Here is a 24,864-nt window from a genome sequence, read left to right on the forward strand (position 1 = left end):
TGGTAAAATTCAAACTACTCTTAATCAACTACTCTTAATCAATGCCAACCATTAGGACCAACCTTCTTTTGTCCTCAGTATAACCTACAGCTTTCCCCTCTCCAAAAACTTAATCGGCAAATCGACATGTCTGGCCCTGAGAAACTCCGCAACATTCTTCCCCAAGAAGTCCACCGTTGTAGTGACCCCCACCCCTCTATCCAATAAATTTCGAAACAGAAAGTGTACAGCCCTCAAATTCTGCAACTCGAACCTCTCAACCCTCAGCTCCGGATTGGCAGTATACTTCTCTCCCAGGAGTTCCTTGATTCCCGACACAGACAACAATGACCGCAGCCAGCGGTACTCGTCTGCATGACGGACCCAGAACCCGCAGTTCGCGTCGGGGCCCTTGTCGCCAGACCGGGCGTGGACGATCCAGCCCAAAGGGCCGCGGATGGTGGGGCCGAAGTCTAGAGTGGGGTTGTCGGTGAGGGATTGGGAGGGTTGGCGGGATGGGTAGGATCTTGTTATTGGAGGTGGTGGGATAGTGAGGGTTTGGTGGAGCCAGGGGAGGTGGACTTGATGGTTGATGTCGGATTGGGGCAGGAGGGTGACGTGGTATTCGTAGACGGGACGAGGGAAGCCCTGACGGGTGTCAAGATGGAAAGTGGCCCCCGGGTAGCCTTGCATGATGGTGTCGACGATGGAGCGGAGGAAGTGCATTGGGGAGAGGTCTTCTGCGTGGCGGGCCTGGGCGACGATGCGGAGGCAGACGGTGGCGCTGTCTTGGTTGTCGGGGTTTTCGGGGGCAGAGCCGAGGGTTGAGAATTGGAGGCTGGTGAATTTGGGCGCATATGGTGAGAGGAGTCGGCGGATTTGGGATTCAAGCATGCGTGCCTTGGATGGGATGTCGAGGCCTACGAGGAAGTAGATCGCTTCCGCTTGGAAGCCTCCGCGGGCTGTGATGCCGACTTTGGTAGTTGAGGGTGGTGGTCCGGAGCGAACCCCGTGGAGGGAGACGCGGTTGGGGCTGATTTGCTCGAAATGGATGTCGTTCAGAATGGCGGTTACGTCTGAGTTGAAGTACCATGGACCTTGGATTTCGTATAGGAGCTGCGATGAGCAGGTGTCGATGGTGACGGCGCCTCCGCGCGCGTAGGATTGCATGGTGATGATTACTTTACCCTCCGGGGAGATCTCCGCAATGGGATATCCGATGTTGGACCAGCCGTCAGGACCGATGTGTTCTAGGGCCTTGAAGCCGGTGAAGTTGCCGCCGCAGACATAGTTGCTGCATTCGATGAGATGACCGGCTACGAATGCGTTGGCTAGCTGATCGAGGTCAGTGCGGTTCCAGCCATGGAACCAGTACGCCGCTCCAATGACTGGGGACGCATCGGAGACTCGTCCGCAGAGTACGAGATCAGCTCCTTGGGATAGAGCGGCGGCGATTCCGAGTCCTCCCAGGTAGCACTGAGCAAAGATGGGCTCGAAAGGCCAATCGGAGAGGGATTCGCCGGTGTAGATATTGGCGAAGGCTGACTTGCCCGACGACAATGCAGCTTTAACGGTGGACAGGACTTGGTCTCCGGAGACCCAAGCTACCTGGAATTATGTGAGCATGGCTTCTTCAGAGGTCATCTTGAGATCGACCTTGAGGTTCAGTCCTTTTGCTTCCACCATCTGCTTGACCACGTTATAGAGGCCCTCGGTGTCCGTGTTTCCTGCATTCACTGCCACTTTGATGCCGTATTTTGCCAGGTTTGACAGGGCTGGGTCCAGGGCTTGGAGAAAGCCAACTTCATAGCCTGGTGCCTCGATGGTCGAGGATCCTTGGATGCCTTGTGCTTTACGCTGCTGCTGTTCTACTGTACGAGCCGCTGATGCTACCATATTCGCCTCGCTCATGTAGTCAGCAATGATCACATCGACTGGATCTTGAGGATAATTGCGAGCGAACTCGGCGATAGCATGGCGACGGTCAGCGTTGGACCCCGAGGCTCCTATTCAGTATGGTCAGTGAACTATAAACAGTCGTGGGGCGTCTCAAGTAGGCTGACGTACCAGCTATACGAACCGATCGTTGGGCCATGATACTATATATATAATTTCACCGCTAAACTAGAATTAGTCTGAATATTAGACGAAAGAAACAGCGAGAGTATCCTGTCCGATTCATGAAAAGTGTTTATATAGATAGTTATTTCCAGGGTTCATTGCCCAGGTAGCCAGTCCCATGGAACGGAGGGGAGGTAGGACATAGTGCGAGCTCCTCTCCAGCGAGATGCCGAGGACATTCGGTTGTCTGGGACGATGATGCGGGGATCTGCTTTCACCTGCCGCATTGCGGTCGGATCGACCGGCAGGAGAAGATGATGAACAACCCAAGTGAAATTTGAGTTACGCAGGCATAGAGATCAACAAGTCGCATTAATGCACCACTATGCGGGAGCGACCAGTTGCAAGAAGCTCGACCAAGCAGCAGAGAGGCAGGAAAAGTCTTAAGTCACATGTCGGATTAGATGAGCAGTCACGCCACCAGGCCAGCTCCAAATGGTTACAAGCAACAGACCCTTCAGTTCTGTCACAGTTCATACTACATTTACACGTATCCTGCCCATTGCAGGATAGCCATAGAAATAAACAACAACAGAATGGAGGTTTTGACCATCTCGATCTCGTCTCTGTGACGACGAGTCCAGTTGCCCAACTGCTTCAACCAGACAAGCTGATGGTTATCCTTTAGCGCAGTGTGTAGTCCAGGTAGCCCATCCAGACTTCGTACGTTCCACTCCTTCTGATAGGTACGAAGCTCATTGGACTCGACCCTTTTGCCTGTCCAATGACCTAGGGTATCGCGATCTTGGAGATACGGCTTGGTGTTGTTGGTTTCGGGGTCGACTTGCAGGGACAATCGCGGGACACCGTAACCGCAAGAACGTTGGACCTGTAGCCCATAACATGCATCGCATCAGTTGTTAGCATTTCGCGGCAATTAGCCAGAGGGCGCTTCTAAGAGGCGTCGGGGAGAGAACCTTGAAGACATTCAGACGGATGATAGCCCGCGCTCCCACAACTTTCTTGCCTCCCATCCGCTCGAGGTAGCCAGGGAACTCAGGCTCATCGTACTCGATCACAGAGCCAGTGCAGAAGAAGCGCACGATGCCTGGCGAGGCATCAAATGAGCAGAACATGATGGTAAGTCGACCGTTCTCACGCACATGGCTGATGGTCTCACTCCCGGAGCCGGTGGCATCAACATAAGCTGCCTCGTTAGGACCAAGGATAGCGAAGGACGAGTCAGGAAATCCTTTGGGCGACACATTCACATGTCGTCCTTGCAGAGGTGCAGAGGCCACGAAAAAGACGCTTTGGCGCAAAGCCCAGTCTCGAAGCTCTGGGGTAATTGACGGCCAGAAAGTTGGCATTTTACGTTAGCAGCAAAATGGATATACGACAGTCAGAAGCGATTCAAGAGAGCAGCAGGTTGCAGCACAGTAGCAAGAGGGGATGCGTGAAGCTAGGGGCTTCTCATAGGCGCGTAGTCGGCAGTGACAAAGACATGTGTTAACAGGGATGAGTCAGGCTGCTGTCCTACTTCAAGTCTTTGTCCTTATTCGCAGAACTGTTACAGAATTTGAATTAATAACCTGCACACCTTAAAGGCAGTGACTGACACCATTCGGTCGGGGGCTGCATGCACTCAGGCCACCCAATGACTTCATGTCGGGGAGTGATGGCCAGACTCCAGGAGTATTCCAACCCCGCCGATCGGCACTGATAACGCGGTGTTGTTGTACTTTGTAGCATTGCATTGCAGCACAACAACACATACCATCCATGAGTCACTTAATTGCAATTGCGCCTGGATTCCGCTCTATTGTTAAGCATTCTTTCCGGTATCTCTTCCGGTGAACCGAATGGGTTCATAACAAATTGGACCGGCAGTCTAATGTCTTTCAGTACGTTTTCAAAGACCTCGTGGAGACGTCTCCTATGTTATGGCCGAAAGAAATCCCTTCACCATCAACAGTGCCATGAGCACCTGTATAGAACATTAAAACGTCCTGTCCTTCCAGAAGAGCCCTGTAGAATGAATGGATGTCTCCCAATAAATTTCAAGGGCAAAGTAAGCAGCAATTCCACGGAGGAGTACTATCCCGAGGTTGTTTTCATGGCAGTTGTCGGTACCAGGACCATCAAGCTTCGTTCGGAGGAAAGGTCAGGCCAAAACACACTGGCGGGATTCGTTGCAATCTGGTGAGATGAGAGGAGTCTTAACCTCCCACCGGTATAAATCAACCCGAAGTTGGCAGATTCGCTTCTTCGGGAAAGATCGCAATCGGTATCAAAAGAGCAGAAGCCGAGGCTGGATCCGGCAGGTACAAGCCAAAGCAAACCCCACAAGGGGCACGTAAGCGGGCGCTACGGAGTAGAACCGGAGATAAGAGATGAACTGTGTAAGCTGCAGGACTAGACTAGGCTGCAGGCAACTAATCCCTTGAGAGAAGACAAGATTCTATCGAACAGTTTCCTAGTTGTTATCTACTTGATTGGGCCGGGATTTGGTGATTTGATCATGATAAAAGTACACTAGACTAGATCACGCATTGCCATGGTAGCGGGATCTCCATAGATCTTGCCGTTTCAGATAGAGACTTGGTCAGAGTGAACAACGGAAAGTTCTCTGAATTAATTGACATGGATGGGGGAGCAGTTTCTGGGCTGAACACTCAACCCAAGTCGTCTATAGGCAGCGGAAATATGCGTTGAGGTCGGTACCTTGGGGAGGGGTTGTAACTTGTAACAACTCGCCCGAGACGGGGCAAGGAGGTCTTAGATCGCTGCCCAGTAGTAAACGGTCCCGCGTATCAGCCGACCAACCCCCAGGTTTGAATCCTTACCAGATCGGGCTAAACTCCCGCCCGTCGCAAGCAACAGCAGGCGAAGGTGTCATTGTGGCTAAACCTCAACGGTAACCCGCTAGTGACTTGGCGCTAGTGGATGGGTCACTTTGCTTGAGACTAATCAGACTAATGCCTCGGGATCTCTCAGCTTTTTGTCGCATTCCCCTCTTTTTTCTGTTTGTTCATTTTACTTTGAGAGTTTGAGGAGTAAGTTTGTGAGATCTCACTGGTCAGGGTTCAATTGGACTATACAGGGATGTTTCAACAAATGCGTGAACTACTACTATCCAAGTACGAGATGTACTTGGAAGGAACAAACCTGACTGGCTGACTAAAATGTGGCAGCTTGCAGGTCAACAAACTAGCTCAAGAGACTAGATCCCACTTGGTTCCCCGCCACTCACACCGAGGTGGAGGGGTTCCGGAAATACGAAAAAGAGCTTGCTCCATTGCTCCATAGCTGTGAGTAATATTTCCCAAGTGAGTTACAAGAAGGAGATGATTGATGAACTCACTAACCGGTTGCCTAGCTACTAGCCTCTTATTCTCCCGTTCCGCCAAAAGGTCCTTCATTCTTCTTCGGTATGATGTAAGAGGAAACTAGATGTAACCATGTCAAACCAAGACTAGCGATAACCATCCCCTGCCACAACCAACGCCACAGGGTCTCTTGAAGAACTGAATAACTACATACTACCAAGTAACTGGCTGACACCAAATGGGGGGGACCTGGATGGTGGTGGTGGTGTCCAGAAAAAGCCATAGGATAACGAAACCCCGCACGATCGCTGGCGATTGTTGGATAAAAGAGTGGAGAAACGGGCTGGCATGTGGGAATCCCGACTTTTCAGGTTCCCTTCTTTGCCCTGGTCTTATTATGCTTTACCGCGATATAATAATATGATGGTTACTATAGGGGTCTCGGGAGTAAGTAGGTTAACTCGCTGTGGGTTTCGGTCTCAAGGAGCTTGGTCTCTCCAATCGGAGCATGCAGAAGAGGGGGTGGCTATCCGCGGAGAGATTCAGATGAGGTAAATGGCAATGGATGAGACCCGGAATTCCTTCCATGGATTCGACTAGACCAGTCCAGCTGGACGAGGATGATCTCCGCTGGCGTTTCCCCCTCGCGCCTCGCCAGCTTCCCCTCCCTTCAACCACATCAGTCATCAATCACTTCTCTCTCACTTTCTGTCTGCCCCCACCCACTCCTACCTACCCCACCACTAGTAACTCAACTTTCTGTCTCCTTTATTAATTGATAGTTCTCCCCTCCCCCCGCTCTCCTCTCTTCTTCTCTTCCCTCTCTCTTTCTTCTCTAACCACATCTCCTCTCCCCATCTCTCATCATGTCTGACCTCTACGCTACCATCACGACCCCTAACGGCGTCAAGTATGAACAGCCTCTGGGCTTGTATGTCAACCCCGCGTTCCATCCCCTTGATATTGCTTTGGGTAGAGGGTTAACCCCACTGTTTACTTTACAGGTTTATTGACGGCGAATTCGTCAAGGGTGCCGATGGCAAGACTTTCGAGACCATCAACCCCACCAACGAGAAGCCCATTGTCTCCGTCTATGAGGCCTCGGAGAAGGATGTGGACACCGCCGTTGCCGCTGCTCGCAAGGCCTTCGAGGGCGAATGGCGCCATGTCACTCCTTCCACCCGTGGCCGCATGCTGACCAAGCTCGCCGACCTTTTCGAGCGTGATGCCGAGATCTTGGTGGCCATCGAAGCCCTGGACAATGGCAAGTCTATCACCATGGCCAAGGGTGATATCGCTGCCGCTGCCGGTTGCCTGCGCTACTATGGTGGCTGGGCCGACAAGATCCATGGTCAGACCATCGACACCAACTCTGAGACCCTGAACTACACTCGCCACGAACCCATCGGTGTCTGCGGACAGATCATCCCCTGGAACTTCCCCTTGCTGATGTGGTCCTGGAAGATCGGTCCTGCCATCGCTACCGGTAACACTGTTGTCCTCAAGACTGCCGAGCAGACTCCTCTGTCCGGTCTCTATGCTGCCAAGCTGGTCAAGGAGGCAGGCATCCCCGCCGGTGTGGTTAACGTCATCTCCGGTTTCGGTCGTGTTGCCGGTTCCGCCATCTCTCACCACATGGACATCGACAAGGTCGCCTTCACTGGCTCCACCCTTGTTGGTCGTACTATCCTCCAGGCCGCCGCCAAGAGTAACCTCAAGAAGGTGACCCTCGAGTTGGGTGGCAAGTCCCCCAACATTGTCTTCAATGATGCCGACATTGACAACGCTATCTCCTGGGCCAACTTCGGTATCTTCTACAACCACGGTCAGTGCTGCTGCGCTGGTTCCCGTATCTTGGTTCAGGAAGGCATCTACGACAAGTTCATTGCGCGTCTCAAGGAGCGTGCTCTGCAGAACAAGGTCGGTGACCCCTTCGCCCAGGACACCTTCCAGGGTCCCCAGGTTTCGCAGCTCCAGTTCGACCGCATCATGGAGTACATCCAGCACGGTAAGGATGCTGGTGCTACCGTTGCTGTCGGTGGTGAGCGTCACGGCACCGAGGGTTACTTCATCCAGCCTACCGTCTTTACCGACGTCACCTCCGACATGAAGATCAACCAGGAGGAGATCTTCGGCCCCGTCGTCACTGTTCAGAAATTCAAGGATGTTGAGGATGCTATCAAGATCGGCAACAGCACTTCTTATGGTGAGTCCCCCTTCCGGTATCAAATTGCTGCGATGCCAAGTGCTAATGTTATGTCCTAGGTCTTGCTGCCGGTATCCACACCAAGGATGTCACCACCGCCATCCGTGTTTCCAACGCTCTTCGTGCTGGGTAAGTCACCATCACTACTACCTACATAAATCGAATCCACTCGCTAACAAGCATCATAGAACTGTCTGGGTCAACAGCTACAACATGCTCTCCTACCAGGTTCCCTTCGGAGGTTTTAAGGAGTCCGGTATCGGCCGCGAGCTCGGCTCGTACGCCCTTGAGAACTACACCCAGATCAAGGCCGTCCACTACCGTCTGGGCGATTCTCTCTTCTAATATAAATAATTGACATCGTGAGAATAATTGGGAGAGCTCGCTTCGGCGACGAGCTCGTGGATCTTGGGTTAGCTTCTACGCAGATAGCCATGACTGGTTCATGTAAAACAACTAGGATACGAATTTACGATGATTACAAATTGTTCTTACATTGCAGTGACTGTAGACCTAAAGCATATAGTGACCTGAAACTTATATTCTGTCCCAAACTTTACCCCACGTAATCATAATACTACTAGCTATAGTCACTCGGTTAGTTCCAATCTGCAAATTCACTAATTCATCTACGCCGCTTTAAAACTCATATCCCATCAGGCCATTGCATACCATACCCATGGTTGCACGCGAAAATTACCCCCCCGGGACAACCACCGGCGAAGTCGCGTCTCGGGACAATCACTACGCCGAGAAAGAGAGGCCCCCTCGGGTCGAAGATGGCCCGAAGCGAGGACATTCATACAACCAATACACAAGGAGGGCTATGTCGTCGATGTTGATTAATTACATAGTTAGTAGCTCGCCAGTTTAATAGTAGAGGCTAATTTTGGTTCTTTGGTCTTTCATAGACTTGGTTATTGGCCGGTTGTGGACTGGTACTCGAGAAAACCATACATTTGAGATTTTATTGGAGAGCTCGGTAGATCGCATGATTTACACTTAGAATATGAGAACCTGAGAAATCGACGCTGAAAATGACTGCTATTAAGGCCATAAACAGCTGCATTTCCACCTGTAACTTCCAGCTTCTAGCCGCCGCCTAAGTATTTCATCACGTGATTTATAATATTATTTTGCACCTGCCAAGCATTATTGAATTATAATATTAGTATTTAACTTGAGTAAGTGCTCAGTCTGTTTCAACTTACAGTAAAAATAATACTGAAAATAGCTGGTGCTACTTGTGTGAAATAATGGACAAATTGTGATGGTTTTTCCATATTCTTAACTAGGTTATTCTAGCTATCTAGGAAGGGAGTGAGGCGGTTAGCCTTCTTATTAATTATCCTACCACAGGCAGCTGTTAACCGGTATAGATATATCTAAATTTATTAGTATTTATACTAACAACTTTCCCCTTCTCTGGCAGAGCTGTAATAAGGATCTTATAACCAGAACTGTTGGTACCTAATTTCTAAACTCATGTTATCTACTGCTTAACTAGTTCTATTCCCCCTCACCGTACCACGCATATTCAAATCATGTTCTTAAGACTTCTGCTGGGCGTGTCACAATCTCAGAGGTGCCCTGTCTCCTGTTTAGGTATAGAATATAGCATGCTGTTTTCTATCTTCTGGCTATCTTTAGAATATAATAGCATTGTATCCCCCCTTTTCCGGGAATCTGAGTAATCAGAGCATTTGGGGTTCCCGCACCCTATAGCATTGCACTCCAGTGTCATTACCATTCTGGTATAGATTATGCAATTGGGATCCGATCAGGTGGGAACATTGAGTCGAAACTGATGGAACTGCGATCCGACTCAGCTTTAGGGCCGAGGTCCCATCTTTTGGAACCTGAATCTGACCATGACGAGGCCTAGGTGTTGCTCATCCCTGTGTGATCGCTGGTTCCATCCAACCCAAGCATCACCATGGGGTCCTTCAATCCTACCCAGCCATGGAGAGGATTGCTAGCTGCGAACCCTAATCGCTTCTGCATTCGGGAGGATATCTTCCGAATATCGCTGACTGAAACTGATAGATACTGATTTTCCTCCTGCAAAAGGGGCCACTATTAGCATCATTGAAAAAGAGTCAAACAAAGACACAAAGACTGGAGAAAATTGAAAAATGCAGTACGCCGCCAATCATTGGAAAAAGTTACCAACCTGTCGGAGAATACTTTTAGTCATGAAGCAGGAGTAGACTAGACGCTGCTCTTGACTATTATTTATCGAGGCACCATGATAGCAAGAGGCTAGCATGATGAAGGCGTCTCCAGGCTGGAGCTCTGCATAGACAGATAAACTATCATCAGGAGGATGCATTGTATCCCACAGGTGGGAGCCGGGAATGAAGCGAGTGGCACCATTCTCCTTGGTCGTTCGAGAACCGGCCACAAATATGCCGACCGCAGTGTCTCTGCCGACCTGGTATTGTCTCGGGGTGATGGCCCTGAGACGATTGTGATGGCCCATATCGTCACGATGAAGGTTCTGGAGCGTGTTGCCAGGGGAGGTAAGGAAGGCTGCCGCACTGTTCACCTGTGGCAAGGCTTCAAATGTATGCTTTTCATTGCCATACCAGCACGTGTGCGACGAGCCCAACAGTCGATCGCACACGTCCGAGAATAGCGGGTTCCCCGCTATATGCTCAATGAAAGTCGGACTCTTGCCTGCCACGCCAGTAACTACCCGAACCTTGTTGGAAAACAGTGGATCATGAGTCCATGGATCGGTAAGATGTGGCATCAAGTCTCGCTTGACCTGGTCTAACACTTCGGGCTCGATGAGACCACGCACGATGACTCCACCATGCTCGGTGAGGATCTGGACCATTTCTTCGGGGCCAATTTTAGACGCGGCAACCTCGATCAAATCACCCAAAGGAGGATTGGCGTCAGAACATTCAGCTATGGATCCCATGTTGCCAGGATGATAATTTACCCAAGATGGAGAGAAGAGAGAATGCACAGTTCTGGGAGACACAGGGGGGCATTGTGTTGGGCTTATATGCTTCAATAGAGTGCGCATTCCACCTCAACAGAATGATGCCATTCATGGTTTGTCCAAGCCTTTCACTGCTTCTCTGGAAGCATACTACCCCCCCCCTTTGCAAGGGATGATGACCTTTACCGAGAAAATGCAACAAGCAAGGTACAGAAAAGTTGATCTTTGCCAGAAGGGCCACAGCGGTAACACAATGGGCCCCGCGCTGCTAGTCATGTAAAATGGAAAGGAATAGTAGAGTTGATACTAGGTCATGGAGACTCCAGTATCACTTCAATGTCTCGCAGGTCTCGCAGTTTTAGTCATCGCAAGAATCTCATGGAAGGCAGTCAGAAATGTCTAATTGTCTCGATTTCCCGGCCCGAAGCCAGCTTCACCTGGCGTTTGGTGGATGATGTTTCATGAACTTTTGGCTGGAAAGGGGGTTTCGGATATTCTGCATGACCTCCATGCCAAAGATAATGTGACCATCTTAGCAAACTAATTTGTTGTGCCCGCTCAAAAGACTGATGTGAGATTACTATTACCAGGCCCGGTTGTTGTTTGGACGAAATTTTTGGTGTAGTGGAGAGTTTGGATTTTTCTCATCTATCCTGTACAGTCTCAATAATTTGCTGCCAGGATTTGCTATCTAAAGATACTTCCCCTCGATATTGCTATTGCTCGAGTGTTTCCCTACGTATGTTCGTAGCTGAATTTGGCCATCCCAGGTGGGAGTATGGTCATTTTAGAGCGAGCTGATGGAGCAGGTTGTAATGGCATGACAAGAACCTGCACTGCGACAGGACTCACAATATCTGGTTATTTTCCAGGGTTTGGGTTTATTGGCGGTGGGCATTACCCTAGACTCTTTGTACGCGGAGGCCCAGATATTACTCATAGCGGGAATCTAGAATGTGAACAATATTAAATGTCCTGTGGCATCTATTGCATTATAAAAAGCTACTACATCGGGTCTAGAACGATGTCCAGGACGTCTAGCCAGATCCTGAGATATATTTAGAGTTAGAAATTCTTGAATCTGCCACGTGGTCAAGGAAACTTTGCGTGTCGCGTTGGGGATCCCATATCAAGCCACCCGGATCATCCCTTAAACAGGCGCCGTTATCAAGGGCCAATTCATTCCCCTAGGCACCGTCGTGGGGATCGGTACCACCTTTTCCGCGAACCGGATAATTTCCAAGCACTGCGTTTGCTAGAGGCTAATGCCAAACATTCATCACCTCTGAGGAGGCATCATCTTTCCTTGACGCTGGCCGGACTTCCATGGCGTTGGTTATGTCTGGGCTATTTGCCGGACCCACCTCTTCAGTTGACAAAGTAATGAGCTCGCATAAACGCGAAAGGTCGCACCGTAGATCAATAATTGCCTCTGACGGGGTTTCTGTTGGGAAATACAGCGCGGTCATGTCGTATCGAACCTGAGGGAAGACTAGACAGAGGCTGTGGCACACTGACTATTGAGAAGAAGAAGGCATGGGTTTCAAAAGCCCTTGATTATCTCCAACCTCTAACATGCGACTTTAATGAGAAACAAATGTGCATATCATATTGGTGGGGTGAATAGTCGGTGTGAATGCAGATTTTTTGGATGCAGCAGGTCACCGGGAAACCAGCCTTTGGAGACCAAGTTGATCCAAATTTCCCGTAATGGCGTTGATGAGGGCCTTAGAATGTGCGCATACGTAGGCATTATCGCTCTCAATTATAACGATCCCCCATATGCTCGGATAAGAGAACATGTCTGCTTTGCGAACATTCGCGATTCTACTGTACAGTCTGCAGACTCTGCAGATGACGTGGCACCTACGCCCATAGTTAGGAACATAAGTAAGGAAACAATGTACACATACCCAACCAGGTATTTAATTGACAAATTTAATGCCCAAAGTCCATGGATTATTGCATATATTCCCTTCTATGCGGGGATAATGTAAGAGCCTAGATTAGTGTTAACATGACTATCCCTGGTGGTAAAGCATATAGTCTACAGATTCTGCAGATGACGTGGCACCTACGCCCATAGTTAGGAAAAAAAGTAAGGAGACAATGTACACGTACCTAACCAAGTATCAATTATATAAAAGGTAATGCCCAAAGAGGGTGGATTTGTGTATGTGTTAAATCACTCGGGCTCGTTCTGATTATTTTCTTCGACAAACCATCTATTGAAGCCGTGATTACCCATCGGAATTGGTTAATACCTGTTTCCAATATGACAGGGGATTATTGTAAGAAAATTATCACCGTTGTTGGTGCCACAGGTATGTCACCTTTTCCTTCTCATCATGATTGGGAGCTCATACCCAGTTTTGTGATGGTCCAGGTACCCAGGGCAGCTCGGTCGTGCGGTCTCTGGTTCAAAACCCAGACTTCGAGGTCCGCTGTGTCACCAGGAATATCTCGTCCACCAGAGCCCAAGAGCTGCTGAAGTTGGGAGCTAAACTCATAGAGGCCGATGGGCTAAACAGGACGCAAATGATTGAAGCCTTCACCGGCAGCTGGGGTGCCTTCATCAACACCAATTCTGAAGATCCGGTGAGTGGTATCACTCGCATGACTTTGATGAAGTAAATCTGGACTAAAACCGTCCCAGCACTTGGCTGAAATCGGTAAAACAGACCTCGATCTCGGCGGCAATATTATGCGCTGCGCTGCCGAGGCCGGGGTACAACATGTTGTCTATAGTTCTGCCCCCAACCCAGCCAAACTTACAAGAGGCCAATTGGTCATCCCGGGACTTGATTGTATGTGTCTAGTTGGAAGCTACAAGTCTGATTGAGAAAGGTGGAACTTTTCTGACATAAATGGGTAGACAAAGCAGAGGTTGAAGCAATTGGCCGCGGCCTCGAGGCCTTCCAGACCTTTACACCGATCATTTTGGCCTGGTTCCTAGAGAACTATTTGGATCCGGCGTACGCAGGGATCTTCGGCGGCTTCCCACTGGTAAAGGATGATGAAGGATATCTCACTTACCGCATCCCTATTTGGGGTGGGTATGAAGATGCTCCTTGGATCAGTGTTACTGATGATCTCGGAGATATCGTGCACGGTATTTTCCTGAACCCGAATCGGTGGAATGGGCGTCTCGTCCAGGCAAATGGTGATATTGCCTCCTTTGGTGATATCGTCGCCAAGTTCACCAAAGGTAGCTCCCACAACCCCACCTTCTCTCCCAGCCGTCTGGTCTGGACTTTTATTTTTATGAGGTGGGCGCTTATCTATGTACAGTGACTGGACGCAAGGCGAGATACATCCCATATGCCACAGCCGACGATTTTCCTACGAACGGTGTCCATTTCTTGGAACAGATCCGCGACATGTTCAAGTTTGTCCATTCTAGAGATGGGGAGTATTACAGCACTGGAATCACCGAGCTGCGGTCCGCAGCCGAGCTGAAGCACGCTGCATTTATTGCCAAAGGGGGCAAGGGCCGAGAGAAGCTCATGTCGGTAGAGGAATGGTTTAAGGCAAAGTTTGTCAACTGAAATGGGACTAGGAACCCACCGGAGAGAGTGGTGAGAGGCACCCTTAGAAGCAACAAGACTCTGCCAGTGGTCAACAAACAAAATCAGTTTCTATTCGGGAAAAGATTAGTAATAGCAACCACAATTAGTTTCTTCTAGATCTATAATGTTAAAAAATATGATAGATTTAGACTTGTAGATATCATTTGTTTTTACTTTTCATCTATTTTCCCCTTATTTTATATAAAGACTCAAACTTGGATAGGCTAATAGGTCATCATTTCAAATAATTTCCATATTGGATAAACTAATTATCTAATTTGAATTATCATCCCGTTTATTATCTTTTTTATTTTTCCTCAGTTCCACTAAGTAGAGAATCTGATAAATTATACTTAGAGTGGTTAGCGGCCAGGGTAGGGTAGGTTGATAGGAAAATCTATACCTTCCGTCAGGTCACGGTTAAGGTTAGGTTAAGGTATAACCACGAATATTCCTTGCTTTACAATTAGTTTTAATTTCTAAAAGCGCTAGAAATGGATTACTAAGAGTATATATTTCAAGGAGCACCCACGAAATATATAATAGAAGAATAAAAGATAACTACTAGTATTAATTATATAGACCTAACCTGCAGAATAAAATATAGATAGTCAGAAATCAGAATCTGATAGATAATATAGATAGAAAGTCTATGAGAAATATTTTTATAAATATTATAATTATTATGAGTAAGGTATGTAACAGCTTTTTATAAATTTTGATAAAATATAATTTAGACTTTTATATCATAGTTTTTAGCGAGAGCCTGCGAACTAGAATTCATCAATCTTTACCCGGAGTGACTGCCTATATTGTCGAAAGGCGGAATCTTGAACTTCGTGGATACATGGGCAACCGGCGGCATAGCTTACAAATCTTTATGGAAGACCATTTGAAGCTCTCAGTGACACGACTGCTTTGAAGAGTGCTTGCCTGGTACGCGGTAGTTCACTCCGTTGTCCTTGCTTTCTGCGGATGGCGATGAATGGGGGCAAGGGTATGTTGATCATGCAGGGGTGTAGATAGAAGACACCGGGATTCGGTAGATAGCGGTGAACAGCGGCAAGGGTATGTGATCATGCAAGGGTGTAGATTAAAGACACTGGTCCATGGCTTCTTCTATTCAACAAGCAACCACATATTAGCCCGCCGCTGTCCTGCCGAGTTTGATATCAAAAAAGGTATTGCGAACACGACCGCTCTGCGGAATATAGACCTCATGGCTTTTCATCTCTTTTTTCCCTATATTTTATGGGTGGCTGGCCTTATCGCGACTAAAATAGCATGGGAAGCCATTCGAAATATTTATTTCCATCCTCTCTCACGATTTCCTGGCCCAAAGCTGGCCGCTGCTAATACTTGGTGGAGGACTGTGCAAGAAATGTTCTATGGGAAAGGAATATCCGATTTGTTGCCCCAGCTGCATGACAAATATGGTAGGATCCTGATCACAGTGAAAGCAAATGGATGTCTAATGCAAAAATAACTGGCCAGACAGGCCCCATCATTCGTATCGCGCCCAATGAGGTCTGTCCCACTGTTCGAACTGGGCTGTTCGTGATATGATACTGACGGGAAACAGCTTCACTTTGCCGAACCTGAGGCATATCATAACATTTACAATGCCAATATTCGATGGAACAAGGATCCCTTCATCTACCATTCTTTTGGCGCCGATGATGCTTCGTTTGGGTATCTGACAATGGAGGAAGCGAAACCGCGCAAGGCTATTCTGGCTTCCATCTTTTCACGCAAACAAGTCATAGACTTTCTCCCCTGCATTCACGAACAGATTGACCATTTCTGCTCTATCCTTGGTAGGAACGACCAGCAAGGTCAGAGCTCCAATCTACTATTTGGACCTCGCGCGTTGACGCTCACCATTATCACAATCTTGATGTTTGGGCAAGATATGTGGCAGGCGTTGGAAAGTCCGGATTTCAATTTATCCATCCTGCGAAGTCTAAATGATTCGCTCCCCGCATTTACGATCCTGAAATGGTTTCCGTGGGTGGGGCATGTACTCGAGTCCCTGCCCGTATGGGTGAATAATTGGCTGTGGCCGTCACACGCCGGGCTTCGTCGGTTCCAGAGCGAGGTCATGGAGCAGGTGGTCGCGATCCGCAGCGGAGCCACAAAATTGGAAAACTCGCGATACCCGGTTATCTTTCGCGATCTTATGGCTGCGCAGATCCCCTTCACTTCCCTGTACAGCGAAGCCCAGACCCTACTTACTGGAGGCATTGAGAACACCAGTAACACCGTCATGTGGGGGATATGGCATCTCTGCCACGACAAGCAACTCATGGCCCAGGTCCAGGCTGAGTTACAGGCGATATGGCCTGATCCCCAGGTTTACCCCCCACTTAGTGTGTTGGAGGAACTGCCCTTGTTTATGGCGGTGGTCAAGGAAGCTCTGCGTCTGGCTCCTGGGATCCCCCACCCGCTTACTCGTGTCGTGCCCGCGCAGGGAGTGATGATCAAGGGCCAATTCATCCCGGGGGGCACCGTCGTGGGGTCGAGTACTTTGATGGTGAACCGATCGGCGGCTCTTTTCGACGAGCCCGACGACTTCCGCCCTCTGCGCTGGCTGAAGCCCAACGCCAAGGAACTGAATTCGCACCTGGTGGCCTTTGGGAAAGGACCGCGCGCCTGTATGGGAATCAAGTATGAACTCAGACGTTGTTTACTCTGTTTATTTTGGTTCAGCGCTCTAACTCTGCCTTAGTTTGGCTATGGCCGAAGTGCATCTCATCCTAGGTGCCATACTCCGTCGCTTTGACATCGAGCTGGTGACTCCAGGGTAAGATTGTCGTCCATTTCTTCCTTCTTCATCTCCTGAACTCAGCTTCGAGTATGACTAACACCTATGGTGATATGATGAACATAGAAAAGAAGATCTTGTCTGGCGGGAATGCTTCATTCCTTACTTCAGCCAAGAACCAGCTCGGGCATTGTTCCGCCCTCGGGCTGGAGTCGTAGCGATGTAAGGGGCAGTCGACAGCAGGTGATATTGGTTGTAGGATTAGGGGTATCGGGCATTGTCCGCTTGGGTCAACGGGGCAAAAGAGAACTAGTCGACGAAGTGGAAAGAATGCATCTATCAGATAATGCCAGTACTTGTCAACTCGATATGTCTAGATTAGCCTCAACCGACCTCCTGCCACCAGCCATGCCCTGCTTCCCTCCCGTAGGGTATACTAGGGCTAGTATATATGAGGGGCTTAGTGCCAGTTAACGAGAGCTCTTCGCCTCCGCTGGTTATTTCTCCTTTTGTTCTTGGCCCTCAGCCGAGGCGTATGAAAAGTACAAGGTCCGGTCTTCGCTCGACCGATTCGTCTTGGTAGTCGTACGCAACTTTCATATTACCTCAACTATTCCCAGTCTATTCCTATGTCTCTACGGGATTGGGTTCCTCTTGCCCTGGCGCTCCCACCGCTGCTCTAATTCGTCTCCCTGCCAACATCGCCAAACACCTTCTGAAGCCACTCCTCGATGGAGCGCAGTGATTCACACCCTGTCTCACTTCCTCCTGGTTTGGCACGGAAGGCGGCTCGCTTCAGCTCAGCGGCGGAATGCACCTCAGTGATACCGGTGGCAAAGTGCTCCCCATCGCGACGTTGGATGAACTTGAAGATGTCGCGGTCCTGCTCGACAAAAGGGAGTCCGTGAGTGGGATAGTCGTCCGTCTTAGGGTATGGGAGGTAGCGGGCCAGGCGGTCGGTGACGCGGACGAACTTCATCACGACGGCGCCGAAGGGGGGGATCTTATCTCTGGCCTGCCCAACCTGTCTATTCCACCGCGTCGGGTTTAAGAGAGACACCGTGTACGATGTCACCCAGATCGTCAGCCACGCTAACTGAGGGCACCTCATCCCTTCCGCCCCAGAGGGGAATCCGGTAGGTGAGAATCCCCTCCGCGTCTGTATGGAGTAGGGATTCTCCGAAAATCTCATCGTATTCCAGGTTCTGGAAATTCTCTAGAAACGAGGCGACGATCACCGGGGTGAAGGTGCAGGATTCGGAGAGCAAGCGATCGAGGGCTTCGACATCGGCTTTGACTATTGGTATAAATTAGGCTTTGAAATTGGTATATCCTTCATATTGAGGTAAAGAGGGATTGACAGACAGTCCAATCCGGGGATCACCAGGCCCCCCATTGTGAGTTTGGCTGGATGGGAGCCGAGCTATAGACAATATGCTGGACTCCGGACGCAGCGGCACTTTTCGTGATCGTCCGACCAAGGTCCAGGTCAGGTTTCCTGATTTCAGTAAGTGGCTGTGGTGGTCAACAAGATGCACCTCGAGGTCAGAGATAGATTGACGACCAGAAGGCTCCTTGCAGGCCGAACAACATATGCAAGCTTACTGGATCTCTTTCAGAGCTGGTGTTGATGAAGGCTGCCCAGCTGCCCGCAAAGGCTTGAGTCATCTGAGTGGCATATAGTCCATTTGCCTAAATGAATACTGCACCTAATTGCGCTAACTCTTGCGATTTTTTCGGACGAGAAGTTGTGCGTGACGCAGCGGACTTCAAATCCCGGGTCCTGCAGTAAGGAGCGCACGACTGACCACCCCTGGCTTTCTGTCCCTGAAGATTCAGTCCCGATTCAGACGGAGGTCGCACCAAGGGCCTTGGTTCATCCTTACCGGTTACACTCATGACGGTGATGATTTTTATTCGCGAGGTTACGACCGTCATGTTGAGGCAGATCAGCGGTAGACACTTCCTTGCCACTGCAGACGCGGATTGGGCATCCCTGCGTGCTGCTCGCAACCTAGGAGCGACACGTACTGTAATAACGGATCTTAGCCTTTATGCGAGAGAAAGGGCAAGACAGAGAGTCTGCATGTGTCTTGCAGGTAGCCACGTCACTCTCCCCGCTCATGTTAATAAGCATAGCAGGCTGCTACGGGGAATTCGGTGAAAATAGATACTTCCAAACAAGGAAAGCACCGTTTACTTGATCTATTATTAATCATCAGCGGTCCAGGTCCGTGAGCATCATAGGATTTACAAGCCCTGTGAAGCGCTCCCTGTTGGCTGTCTCTTCCGGCCAGAGCCATTTTCATCCACTCGAAGCCTTTACTAAGTCTCTTTTCTTTCCGTCTAGAATCCGATCTCAAAGCATACACATATCAAGGGCGAAGATGGCCAGCGACGGATTCACCCCCTTCCTTTTGTCACCACTCGACCATGTGTTCCCTCCGGTCCTGTATGCGACAACAGTTCTGTACTTCCGACCGGAACGCACTTCATTGAACAAGTCTGTGGAGAAGCTTCAGCGCGGCCTAGACCGGTTGATCAAGATCGTTCCGTTTCTGAGTGGAGTCGTAGCCTCAGCAACTCACCCCTACAAGACGAATGTGCTGGAGGTGCGGCCAGACACCTCGTCCCCGTCCCTCGCATTAACCTGCGCCTCCCTCGTGCAGGTCAAGGACTACTTGGAGTATGGCCTCCCGGGGCAGGTTCTGGCCGACGATGATGTAAGTCGCTGGGCCAGCGGTGAGGAAGCCACGCGCCGCTTGATGCCGGACTTCGAGAGACTGACCCAATTGACCACGGTACCGGCTCCCGTTTTCCGGGCACAAATCAATCGTCTCGCCGACGGGATCGCGCTGTGCCTTGCGGTTAATCACATGGTTCTCGATGGTAAGGGCAATGATATGCTTCTCGCGCTGCTAGCTCAATGCTGTCACGATCCCACCGGTGCCAGTTGGTCGACTTCTGCGGCTGCCGCCCAGGTTGAGACCCGGCAGTATCTGCACACGCTGAGGGGATGGTCGGACGAGGGTCCTTCGCTGGGAGTCGATGCGGTGGACGCGACAGTTCTACCCGGGGAGGGTCTGGCTTCCGATGCAACCAGCATCGTATATAATCTCGTATTCTCGGAGGAGCGAATCCAGCAGCTGAAACGCCACTGCAATGCCCGGCTGCCAGGCTTGCGGCAGCAGCACGACCAAGAGGGATACAAGGCCGGACCGGGATTTGTTTCGTCCAACGATGTGCTAACGGCACTACTGTGGATCTGTGCAAGCCCGGTCGTCGTCACGCAGTCGCCCTCATCGACGGTGGGGGTTGCAGTGAATTCGCGTGGGAGGTTTAACCCGCCACTGCCGGATGAATATCTAGGCAATTCGGTCGCGTACGCAAACTCCTTGCTTAACATGTCTCAGCTCCGATGCTTAAAGCATGAACCCGCAGCAGAGAACGAGGGAAGAGAAGCCATTAGAGGACAGTCCGACACGAGTAACTTCTCCGGCGAAAAGCAACGCGCATGCCGAGAGGGCTGTGCGGTTATCGACGACGATGACACTATGCAGCTGCTCACCCTCATGGCGTATCGCATTCGCTGCAGTATCGCCGATGTGGATGGACCTGCGCTGGCCAAGCTCGTTGCGAGCTACTACAAGACGCCGGACTGGAGCCAGATCCTGTTGCAACGGTGCGATATCATCGTCAGCAGCTTGAATGACTGGCGGGTCTTTGCATTAGACTTCGGGTCCCAGCTGGGATATGTTGACCGGGTGGAGTTCCTACCTCCGAGCTCTCCGGTCGGCGAGTGTATCCTGAAACCAATTCAGAAGGAGAAGGCGGCAGTGCGCGAGGTCATGGTGACCCTGCAGCCTGAGCAGATGAGACGGATGAGCCAGCTGTCCCTGCTTCAGTGGGCCTTGATATCTCAGTCGCCAACAACTTTCTACCGATTAATATAGAAAATCCAAGTTAAGAAATTGTTCCAAGGTGAAGATGACAAATCAAAGCATTTTCTAATAATCTCGTAGTGTTTGGTCTAATTTTGCCTCAAGACTCAATGAAATTTTCTTTTCTCAACCCAATGATTCTGACTTGTACGCTTTGGCGCACAGTCATTTTGTGAACCAAGCCAAAAGACGGAAACGAACAACTAAGAAAATGACACAAGTACGGAAATGAGAGCATCAACAATGAATCCGCCATCGGCAGTACTTTTCGCCTTACTCGGTACGCAGGTGGCGAGGCAACCACTGGTGGATGTATCGCTTAAAGAGCGCAGACAGGGGCTCGCATTCCAAGATCTGAGGGCAATCCTCTTGCAGTGCCGTACGGAGATTATATGTGCCGTAGACCGCCATGTTTTCTTGGATCTCCCAGCGAGTCAGGTCGCCCAGGACCTTCTCCTGCAGCATGGGCATCAGCGGGTGCAGCGGATCCTGGGTCTCGAGGGAGAAGCATTGTACCCACTCCGCATAAGGAAGCGGGTGCAACGCAACAGGGGAGAGATCTCTGAGCAGACAGAAAGTGGTATTCATGTCAAGGGCGGCCTGGTGGCGTGGCTGAATGAGATTGTACGCGCGCCCCAGCCGGGCGGGATTTGCCGCAATATGCAGCAGGGCACCCACCACGAAGTCAACCGGAATAAACTCCTTGCGCTGAGCAGGAAGCAAGGGGTAGCAGCCCATATTCAGACAGCTGGAGAAAAGACGGCCGATAAAGTCGTCAGGGTTGCTAATCCCACTGCTCGAGTGGCCCAGCACGAAGCCGGGGCGGAAAATGGCGACCGGTAGGCCCTTATCAATAGCATTCCAAACAACACACTCGGCGACCATCTGGCTCTGCGAGTAGCCGGTATCGTACTGGAGCGAGCGCATGTAGTCGCGGGGCCGTTCGTTCTCACCGATAAACTTCGCCCCAAGGACGAACCCCGAGGGCCCATACGCAGCGATACTGGACGAGTAATGCAACATCTTAGGCCGCCGTCTGTTGGCGAACTCCAGCATCCGCAGGGTTCCGAGCACGTTGGCAGCGCGGTGGGTGGAATAGGGTTGTACGTAGTTAACATGCGCTCCCAGGTGGAAGACGACGCTGGCCCAACCTGCCAGTAACTCGTAAAGATGTGGGCTGAGACCGAGATTAGGCTGGCCAAAATCGCCGGGAATAATGAGAACTCGCGCCTCCATGTCTGGCGTGAGCACAATTTGATACTTATCTAGATTCTTCCGCAGACGGGCCCATCCAACGGTCGTGTTTTCGGCGCGGACCAGGCAGGCAACACATTGTACGCACGGCATGTTGAGCAGTTCCGACAGCAAAAAGGCGCCTACAAAGCCTGTAGCTCCCGTGAGAAGCACTCGTCCCTCGTCAGGGGCTTTCCAGTCGGGAAGAACCCCCCCCAACGGCTTGAGCTCCTTACCCAGCTCAATATCTTCGTTCCACTGAGCTTCGAGCTGCTTGTACGCCTCGGTTTCAGAGTTGGTACCGGCTTGCAGCGCCTGGACCAATCGTGCCAGTGCCTCGAGAGTGGAATGCTCATAGAGAGCTGCCGACTGCAGCTCTACTGCAAACGACTGGCGCACACGAGCGACCAAAGTGGCCGCCTGCAGCGAGGTGCCCCCCAGGTGGAAAAAGTCTTCACGTTCGGTTAGCCCAGCCACTGGAAGGCACAGAATATCCAGCCACAGCTTTTGCAAATGGTCCAGAATAGCCGGGTAGCTTTGCGAGCCCAAGAGGGCCTTGACTGGCTTGGTCGAAGCTCGGGCCTGCTTCATCTTCTCTAGATAGCATTTCTCCAGTAATTTGCGATCGACTTTGCCGGTTGATTTCAGCGGAAAGCTTTGGATGAACTCAATGCGTGGCACCATGTGAGGCGTGCGCCGGATGAACTCGCGGATGATAGCGTGTGAAGTAGTCGAGGCGGAGATCGGAATCACATAGGCCAGTAGAATGGCGTCAAGTGTTGATTCTTCGGGCTGTACTTTCAACACGACGACGTCCCTGACAAGGTTCGTCTCGCGCAGGAGAAGCTCGACAGCCTCTAGTTCAATGCGCTGGCCGCGAATCTTTACCTGATTATCCTTTCGGCCAATGAAATAGTAGAGGCCATTCTGCTCGATACGGACCAAATCACCAGTCCGATAGATATGCTCGTGCGGATTAATTTTGGGGGCCCGCACAAATGCTTTGGCGGTCTTTTCGGGCTCGCCCAAGTACCCTCGCGAGACTCCAGCCCCCTGAAGCAGCAATTCGCCTATCTCCCCTGGCGCTACTGGGTCAAGATTTTCATCTACAACATAGGCAACCATGTTGTCAAGGACATGTCCGAGGGCAATCTGCTGAGTCTCGACATCCTCAGGTTGTACCCGATGGCATAAGGCATACACCGTGCATTCCGTCGGCCCGTACAGATTGATAAGTTGGTGTGGAGGACCATGCTCAAAGATGGTCTTGACTGTCTGAACATTGATTGCCTCCCCGCCGGTATAGAGTGTATCGAGCGTGGCGAAGGCGTTCGGCACAGCGTGCACGGTGGAGGTCAACAATGCGGGTGTCAGCAGCATGACCTCAATCTTGTCGGACCGAAGGCGCTCGGAAAAGGCTGGCGGATCAAGGACCACATCTTGGGGAATGATTATGAGAGATGCGCCACTAAGCAGAGAAACCCAGATCTCAAATAACGCGGCGTCGAAGGAAACATTCCCGACGTGGGCGAATCGACGCCCACGTTCCACTCTGTACGTTGCATTGTAGGCCAGATTCATAATTCCCTGGGCCAGCACCTGTACTGCTTTAGGCTTACCGGTCGTGCCTGAAGTATGAAATATGTGCGAACACGCGGAGGGTTCGTTGAAGGCGACTACTCCGGGAGTCGCATCATCCTTCCGTCGGTCGTTCTTGACCTCGTGATCGACGAGCAAATGGTCGTATCCCAATAGTCGGCCTTGATTTTCCCTGTCTGTAACCACGAGGGTGCAGTCCAGGTTGCTCAGAAGGGTGTCCAGATAGCTATCAGGCTGCTTCACATCCAAAGGAGTACAGCTTCCCCCGGCGTAGATGATTGCAACCTGCGCTAGGACATGATTAATTCCCCTTGGCGCTAGAATCGCAATGGGCGATTCCTTTGGCAGTCTTTTTTTCAAAATCTGACCGGCGAGGCTCAGGGCAGTCTTGTGCAGCTCCCGGAAGGTCAAAGAATGCTTGCCACTTTGGACAGCAACAACTTCCTTGGACAGCTCAACCTGAGTGTAGAGTGCCTGTGCAAGGCCTGGTTGCCCTAGGGAGCCCATGTTTGGAAATATGAAACGAGTGCCTGAGTAGAAGGAGATTCGAGGTAATGAAGTCAATTGAGAAAGGGCTTTCTTCAAATTTTATACCCTTCCAATGTGGTGCCCGCCCGTTCTAGTTGTGGCACAATCCTCACATTTACATTCTATTGTCTCTGTCACCGTAATAGGACTTGTCTTGATCCTTGCTTCACCGATGTGTATGAGAGGCTATGCTAGCTCGGTTGAATCTGGTTTATCGTTCCTTATCCGTGTCTTAGATCGGTGGGCGCCGTATGCTCATTCAAGCACTTCATGTATAGGACTGGGTCTGCCTGTATTTCCTTGTTTGTCCAAGAAGACGTAGGGGACCATATTTTGAGCATATTAGTAATGATAGAATGTAAGCTTATTACAGACACCTATTTTACCAAAAGACAGCCCAATGAAGAAAGTCTAGAAAAATTTAATTCGTCCAGAATATAGATATTAGATTCAAGATTAGAGTATATCTACTATAGCTAATAACAAGCAGAATATAGTCTCACCATATTTTACTAAATACATTATCTATAACTAGTCAGATCAAGAGCTAGCTTTAATATCATCCCCTGTATAGGAAGTTATAGAATATCAACTACACAGTAGACAGGAATAACCATAAAATCTAGGTTTTACCTGTACATAAACTTTGTAAAGCTCTATGCAAGGATCTGTCTATTTATCAAAAATAGATTAAGTTAAAAA

At 50.2% G+C, this 24,864-nt stretch overlaps 9 protein-coding genes across 9 annotated transcripts; 4 read left to right on the forward strand and 5 right to left on the reverse strand.

Moving 5' to 3' along the window:
- Nucleotides 1–84: 84 nt before the first annotated feature.
- BO83DRAFT_423742 (acyclic terpene utilization AtuA family protein) lies at nucleotides 85–2,074 on the reverse strand (the record flags this gene model as incomplete). Its single annotated transcript, XM_025535119.1, has 3 exons — nucleotides 85–1,587; nucleotides 1,636–1,985; nucleotides 2,047–2,074. The coding sequence occupies 3 exons, from the start codon at nucleotides 2,072–2,074 to the stop codon at nucleotides 85–87; spliced, it is 1,881 nt and encodes a 626-aa protein (XP_025391526.1).
- Nucleotides 2,075–2,460: 386 nt separating this feature from the next.
- On the reverse strand, nucleotides 2,461–3,672 carry BO83DRAFT_169849 (pyridoxamine 5'-phosphate oxidase family protein). The gene is made up of 2 exons (XM_025526381.1): nucleotides 3,018–3,672; nucleotides 2,461–2,929 (listed from the first exon to the last, which is right to left on the reverse strand). Exons 1-2 carry the CDS (start codon nucleotides 3,408–3,410, stop codon nucleotides 2,585–2,587), a joined length of 738 nt encoding a protein of 245 aa, XP_025391527.1. The 5' UTR covers nucleotides 3,411–3,672; the 3' UTR covers nucleotides 2,461–2,584.
- Nucleotides 3,673–6,058: 2,386 nt separating this feature from the next.
- On the forward strand, nucleotides 6,059–8,057 carry BO83DRAFT_405709 (aldehyde dehydrogenase family protein). Its single transcript, XM_025533831.1, has 4 exons — nucleotides 6,059–6,300; nucleotides 6,374–7,575; nucleotides 7,635–7,704; nucleotides 7,764–8,057. The coding sequence occupies exons 1-4, from the start codon at nucleotides 6,236–6,238 to the stop codon at nucleotides 7,918–7,920; spliced, it is 1,494 nt and encodes a 497-aa protein (XP_025391528.1). The 5' UTR covers nucleotides 6,059–6,235; the 3' UTR covers nucleotides 7,921–8,057.
- A 1,399-nt stretch (nucleotides 8,058–9,456) lies between these two features.
- BO83DRAFT_457491 (phytanoyl-CoA dioxygenase family protein) lies at nucleotides 9,457–10,511 on the reverse strand (the record flags this gene model as incomplete). Its single annotated transcript, XM_025537103.1, has 2 exons — nucleotides 9,749–10,511; nucleotides 9,457–9,636 (listed from the first exon to the last, which is right to left on the reverse strand). The coding sequence occupies exons 1-2, from the start codon at nucleotides 10,502–10,504 to the stop codon at nucleotides 9,457–9,459; spliced, it is 936 nt and encodes a 311-aa protein (XP_025391529.1). The 5' UTR covers nucleotides 10,505–10,511.
- A 2,219-nt stretch (nucleotides 10,512–12,730) lies between these two features.
- On the forward strand, nucleotides 12,731–14,163 carry BO83DRAFT_434496 (NmrA/HSCARG family protein). Its single transcript, XM_025535796.1, has 5 exons — nucleotides 12,731–12,852; nucleotides 12,915–13,126; nucleotides 13,185–13,335; nucleotides 13,404–13,736; nucleotides 13,820–14,163. The coding sequence occupies exons 1-5, from the start codon at nucleotides 12,804–12,806 to the stop codon at nucleotides 14,074–14,076; spliced, it is 1,002 nt and encodes a 333-aa protein (XP_025391530.1). The 5' UTR covers nucleotides 12,731–12,803; the 3' UTR covers nucleotides 14,077–14,163.
- A 1,315-nt stretch (nucleotides 14,164–15,478) lies between these two features.
- Nucleotides 15,479–17,220, forward strand: BO83DRAFT_434497 (cytochrome P450; the record flags this gene model as incomplete). Its single annotated transcript, XM_025535797.1, has 5 exons — nucleotides 15,479–15,533; nucleotides 15,596–15,624; nucleotides 15,680–16,764; nucleotides 16,826–16,900; nucleotides 16,988–17,220. 5 exons carry the CDS (start codon nucleotides 15,479–15,481, stop codon nucleotides 17,085–17,087), a joined length of 1,344 nt encoding a protein of 447 aa, XP_025391531.1. The 3' UTR covers nucleotides 17,088–17,220.
- Nucleotides 17,221–17,520: 300 nt separating this feature from the next.
- On the reverse strand, nucleotides 17,521–18,257 carry BO83DRAFT_414393 (uncharacterized protein; the record flags this gene model as incomplete). Its single annotated transcript, XM_025534562.1, has 3 exons — nucleotides 17,521–17,876; nucleotides 17,899–18,158; nucleotides 18,227–18,257. The coding sequence occupies 3 exons, from the start codon at nucleotides 18,255–18,257 to the stop codon at nucleotides 17,541–17,543; spliced, it is 627 nt and encodes a 208-aa protein (XP_025391532.1). The 3' UTR covers nucleotides 17,521–17,540.
- Nucleotides 18,258–19,248: 991 nt separating this feature from the next.
- On the forward strand, nucleotides 19,249–20,814 carry BO83DRAFT_434499 (uncharacterized protein; the record flags this gene model as incomplete). The annotated part of the gene is made up of 1 exon (XM_025535798.1): nucleotides 19,249–20,814. One exon carries the CDS (start codon nucleotides 19,249–19,251, stop codon nucleotides 20,812–20,814), a length of 1,566 nt encoding a protein of 521 aa, XP_025391533.1.
- A 70-nt stretch (nucleotides 20,815–20,884) lies between these two features.
- Nucleotides 20,885–24,141, reverse strand: BO83DRAFT_405711 (non-ribosomal peptide synthetase; the record flags this gene model as incomplete). The annotated part of the gene is made up of 1 exon (XM_025533832.1): nucleotides 20,885–24,141. One exon carries the CDS (start codon nucleotides 24,139–24,141, stop codon nucleotides 21,076–21,078), a length of 3,066 nt encoding a protein of 1,021 aa, XP_025391534.1. The 3' UTR covers nucleotides 20,885–21,075.
- Between the last annotated feature and the right edge of the window lie 723 nt (nucleotides 24,142–24,864).

The sequence above is a fragment of the Aspergillus eucalypticola genome (genome assembly GCF_003184535.1).
Source record: "Aspergillus eucalypticola CBS 122712 chromosome Unknown BO83scaffold_4, whole genome shotgun sequence".
Classification (NCBI taxonomy): Eukaryota; Fungi; Ascomycota; class Eurotiomycetes; order Eurotiales; family Aspergillaceae; genus Aspergillus; species Aspergillus eucalypticola.

Excerpts from the sequence above, each read along its gene's own strand:
- BO83DRAFT_169849 (XM_025526381.1), bottom strand. The coding sequence starts at position 3,410 with ATGCCAACTTTCTGGCCGTCAATTACCCCAGAGCTTCGAGACTGGGCT. Across the intron at positions 2,930-3,017 it reads TCCGTCTGAATGTCTTCAAG|GTCCAACGTTCTTGCGGTTA; the intron begins GTTCTCTCCCCG and ends TATGGGCTACAG.
- BO83DRAFT_405709 (XM_025533831.1), top strand. The coding sequence starts at position 6,236 with ATGTCTGACCTCTACGCTACCATCACGACCCCTAACGGCGTCAAGTAT. Across the intron at positions 6,301-6,373 it reads TATGAACAGCCTCTGGGCTT|GTTTATTGACGGCGAATTCG; the intron begins GTATGTCAACCC and ends TTTACTTTACAG. Across the intron at positions 7,705-7,763 it reads TCCAACGCTCTTCGTGCTGG|AACTGTCTGGGTCAACAGCT; the intron begins GTAAGTCACCAT and ends CAAGCATCATAG.
- BO83DRAFT_434496 (XM_025535796.1), top strand. The coding sequence starts at position 12,804 with ATGACAGGGGATTATTGTAAGAAAATTATCACCGTTGTTGGTGCCACA. Across the intron at positions 13,336-13,403 it reads GGTCATCCCGGGACTTGATT|ACAAAGCAGAGGTTGAAGCA; the intron begins GTATGTGTCTAG and ends ATAAATGGGTAG. Across the intron at positions 13,737-13,819 it reads CGTCGCCAAGTTCACCAAAG|TGACTGGACGCAAGGCGAGA; the intron begins GTAGCTCCCACA and ends ATCTATGTACAG.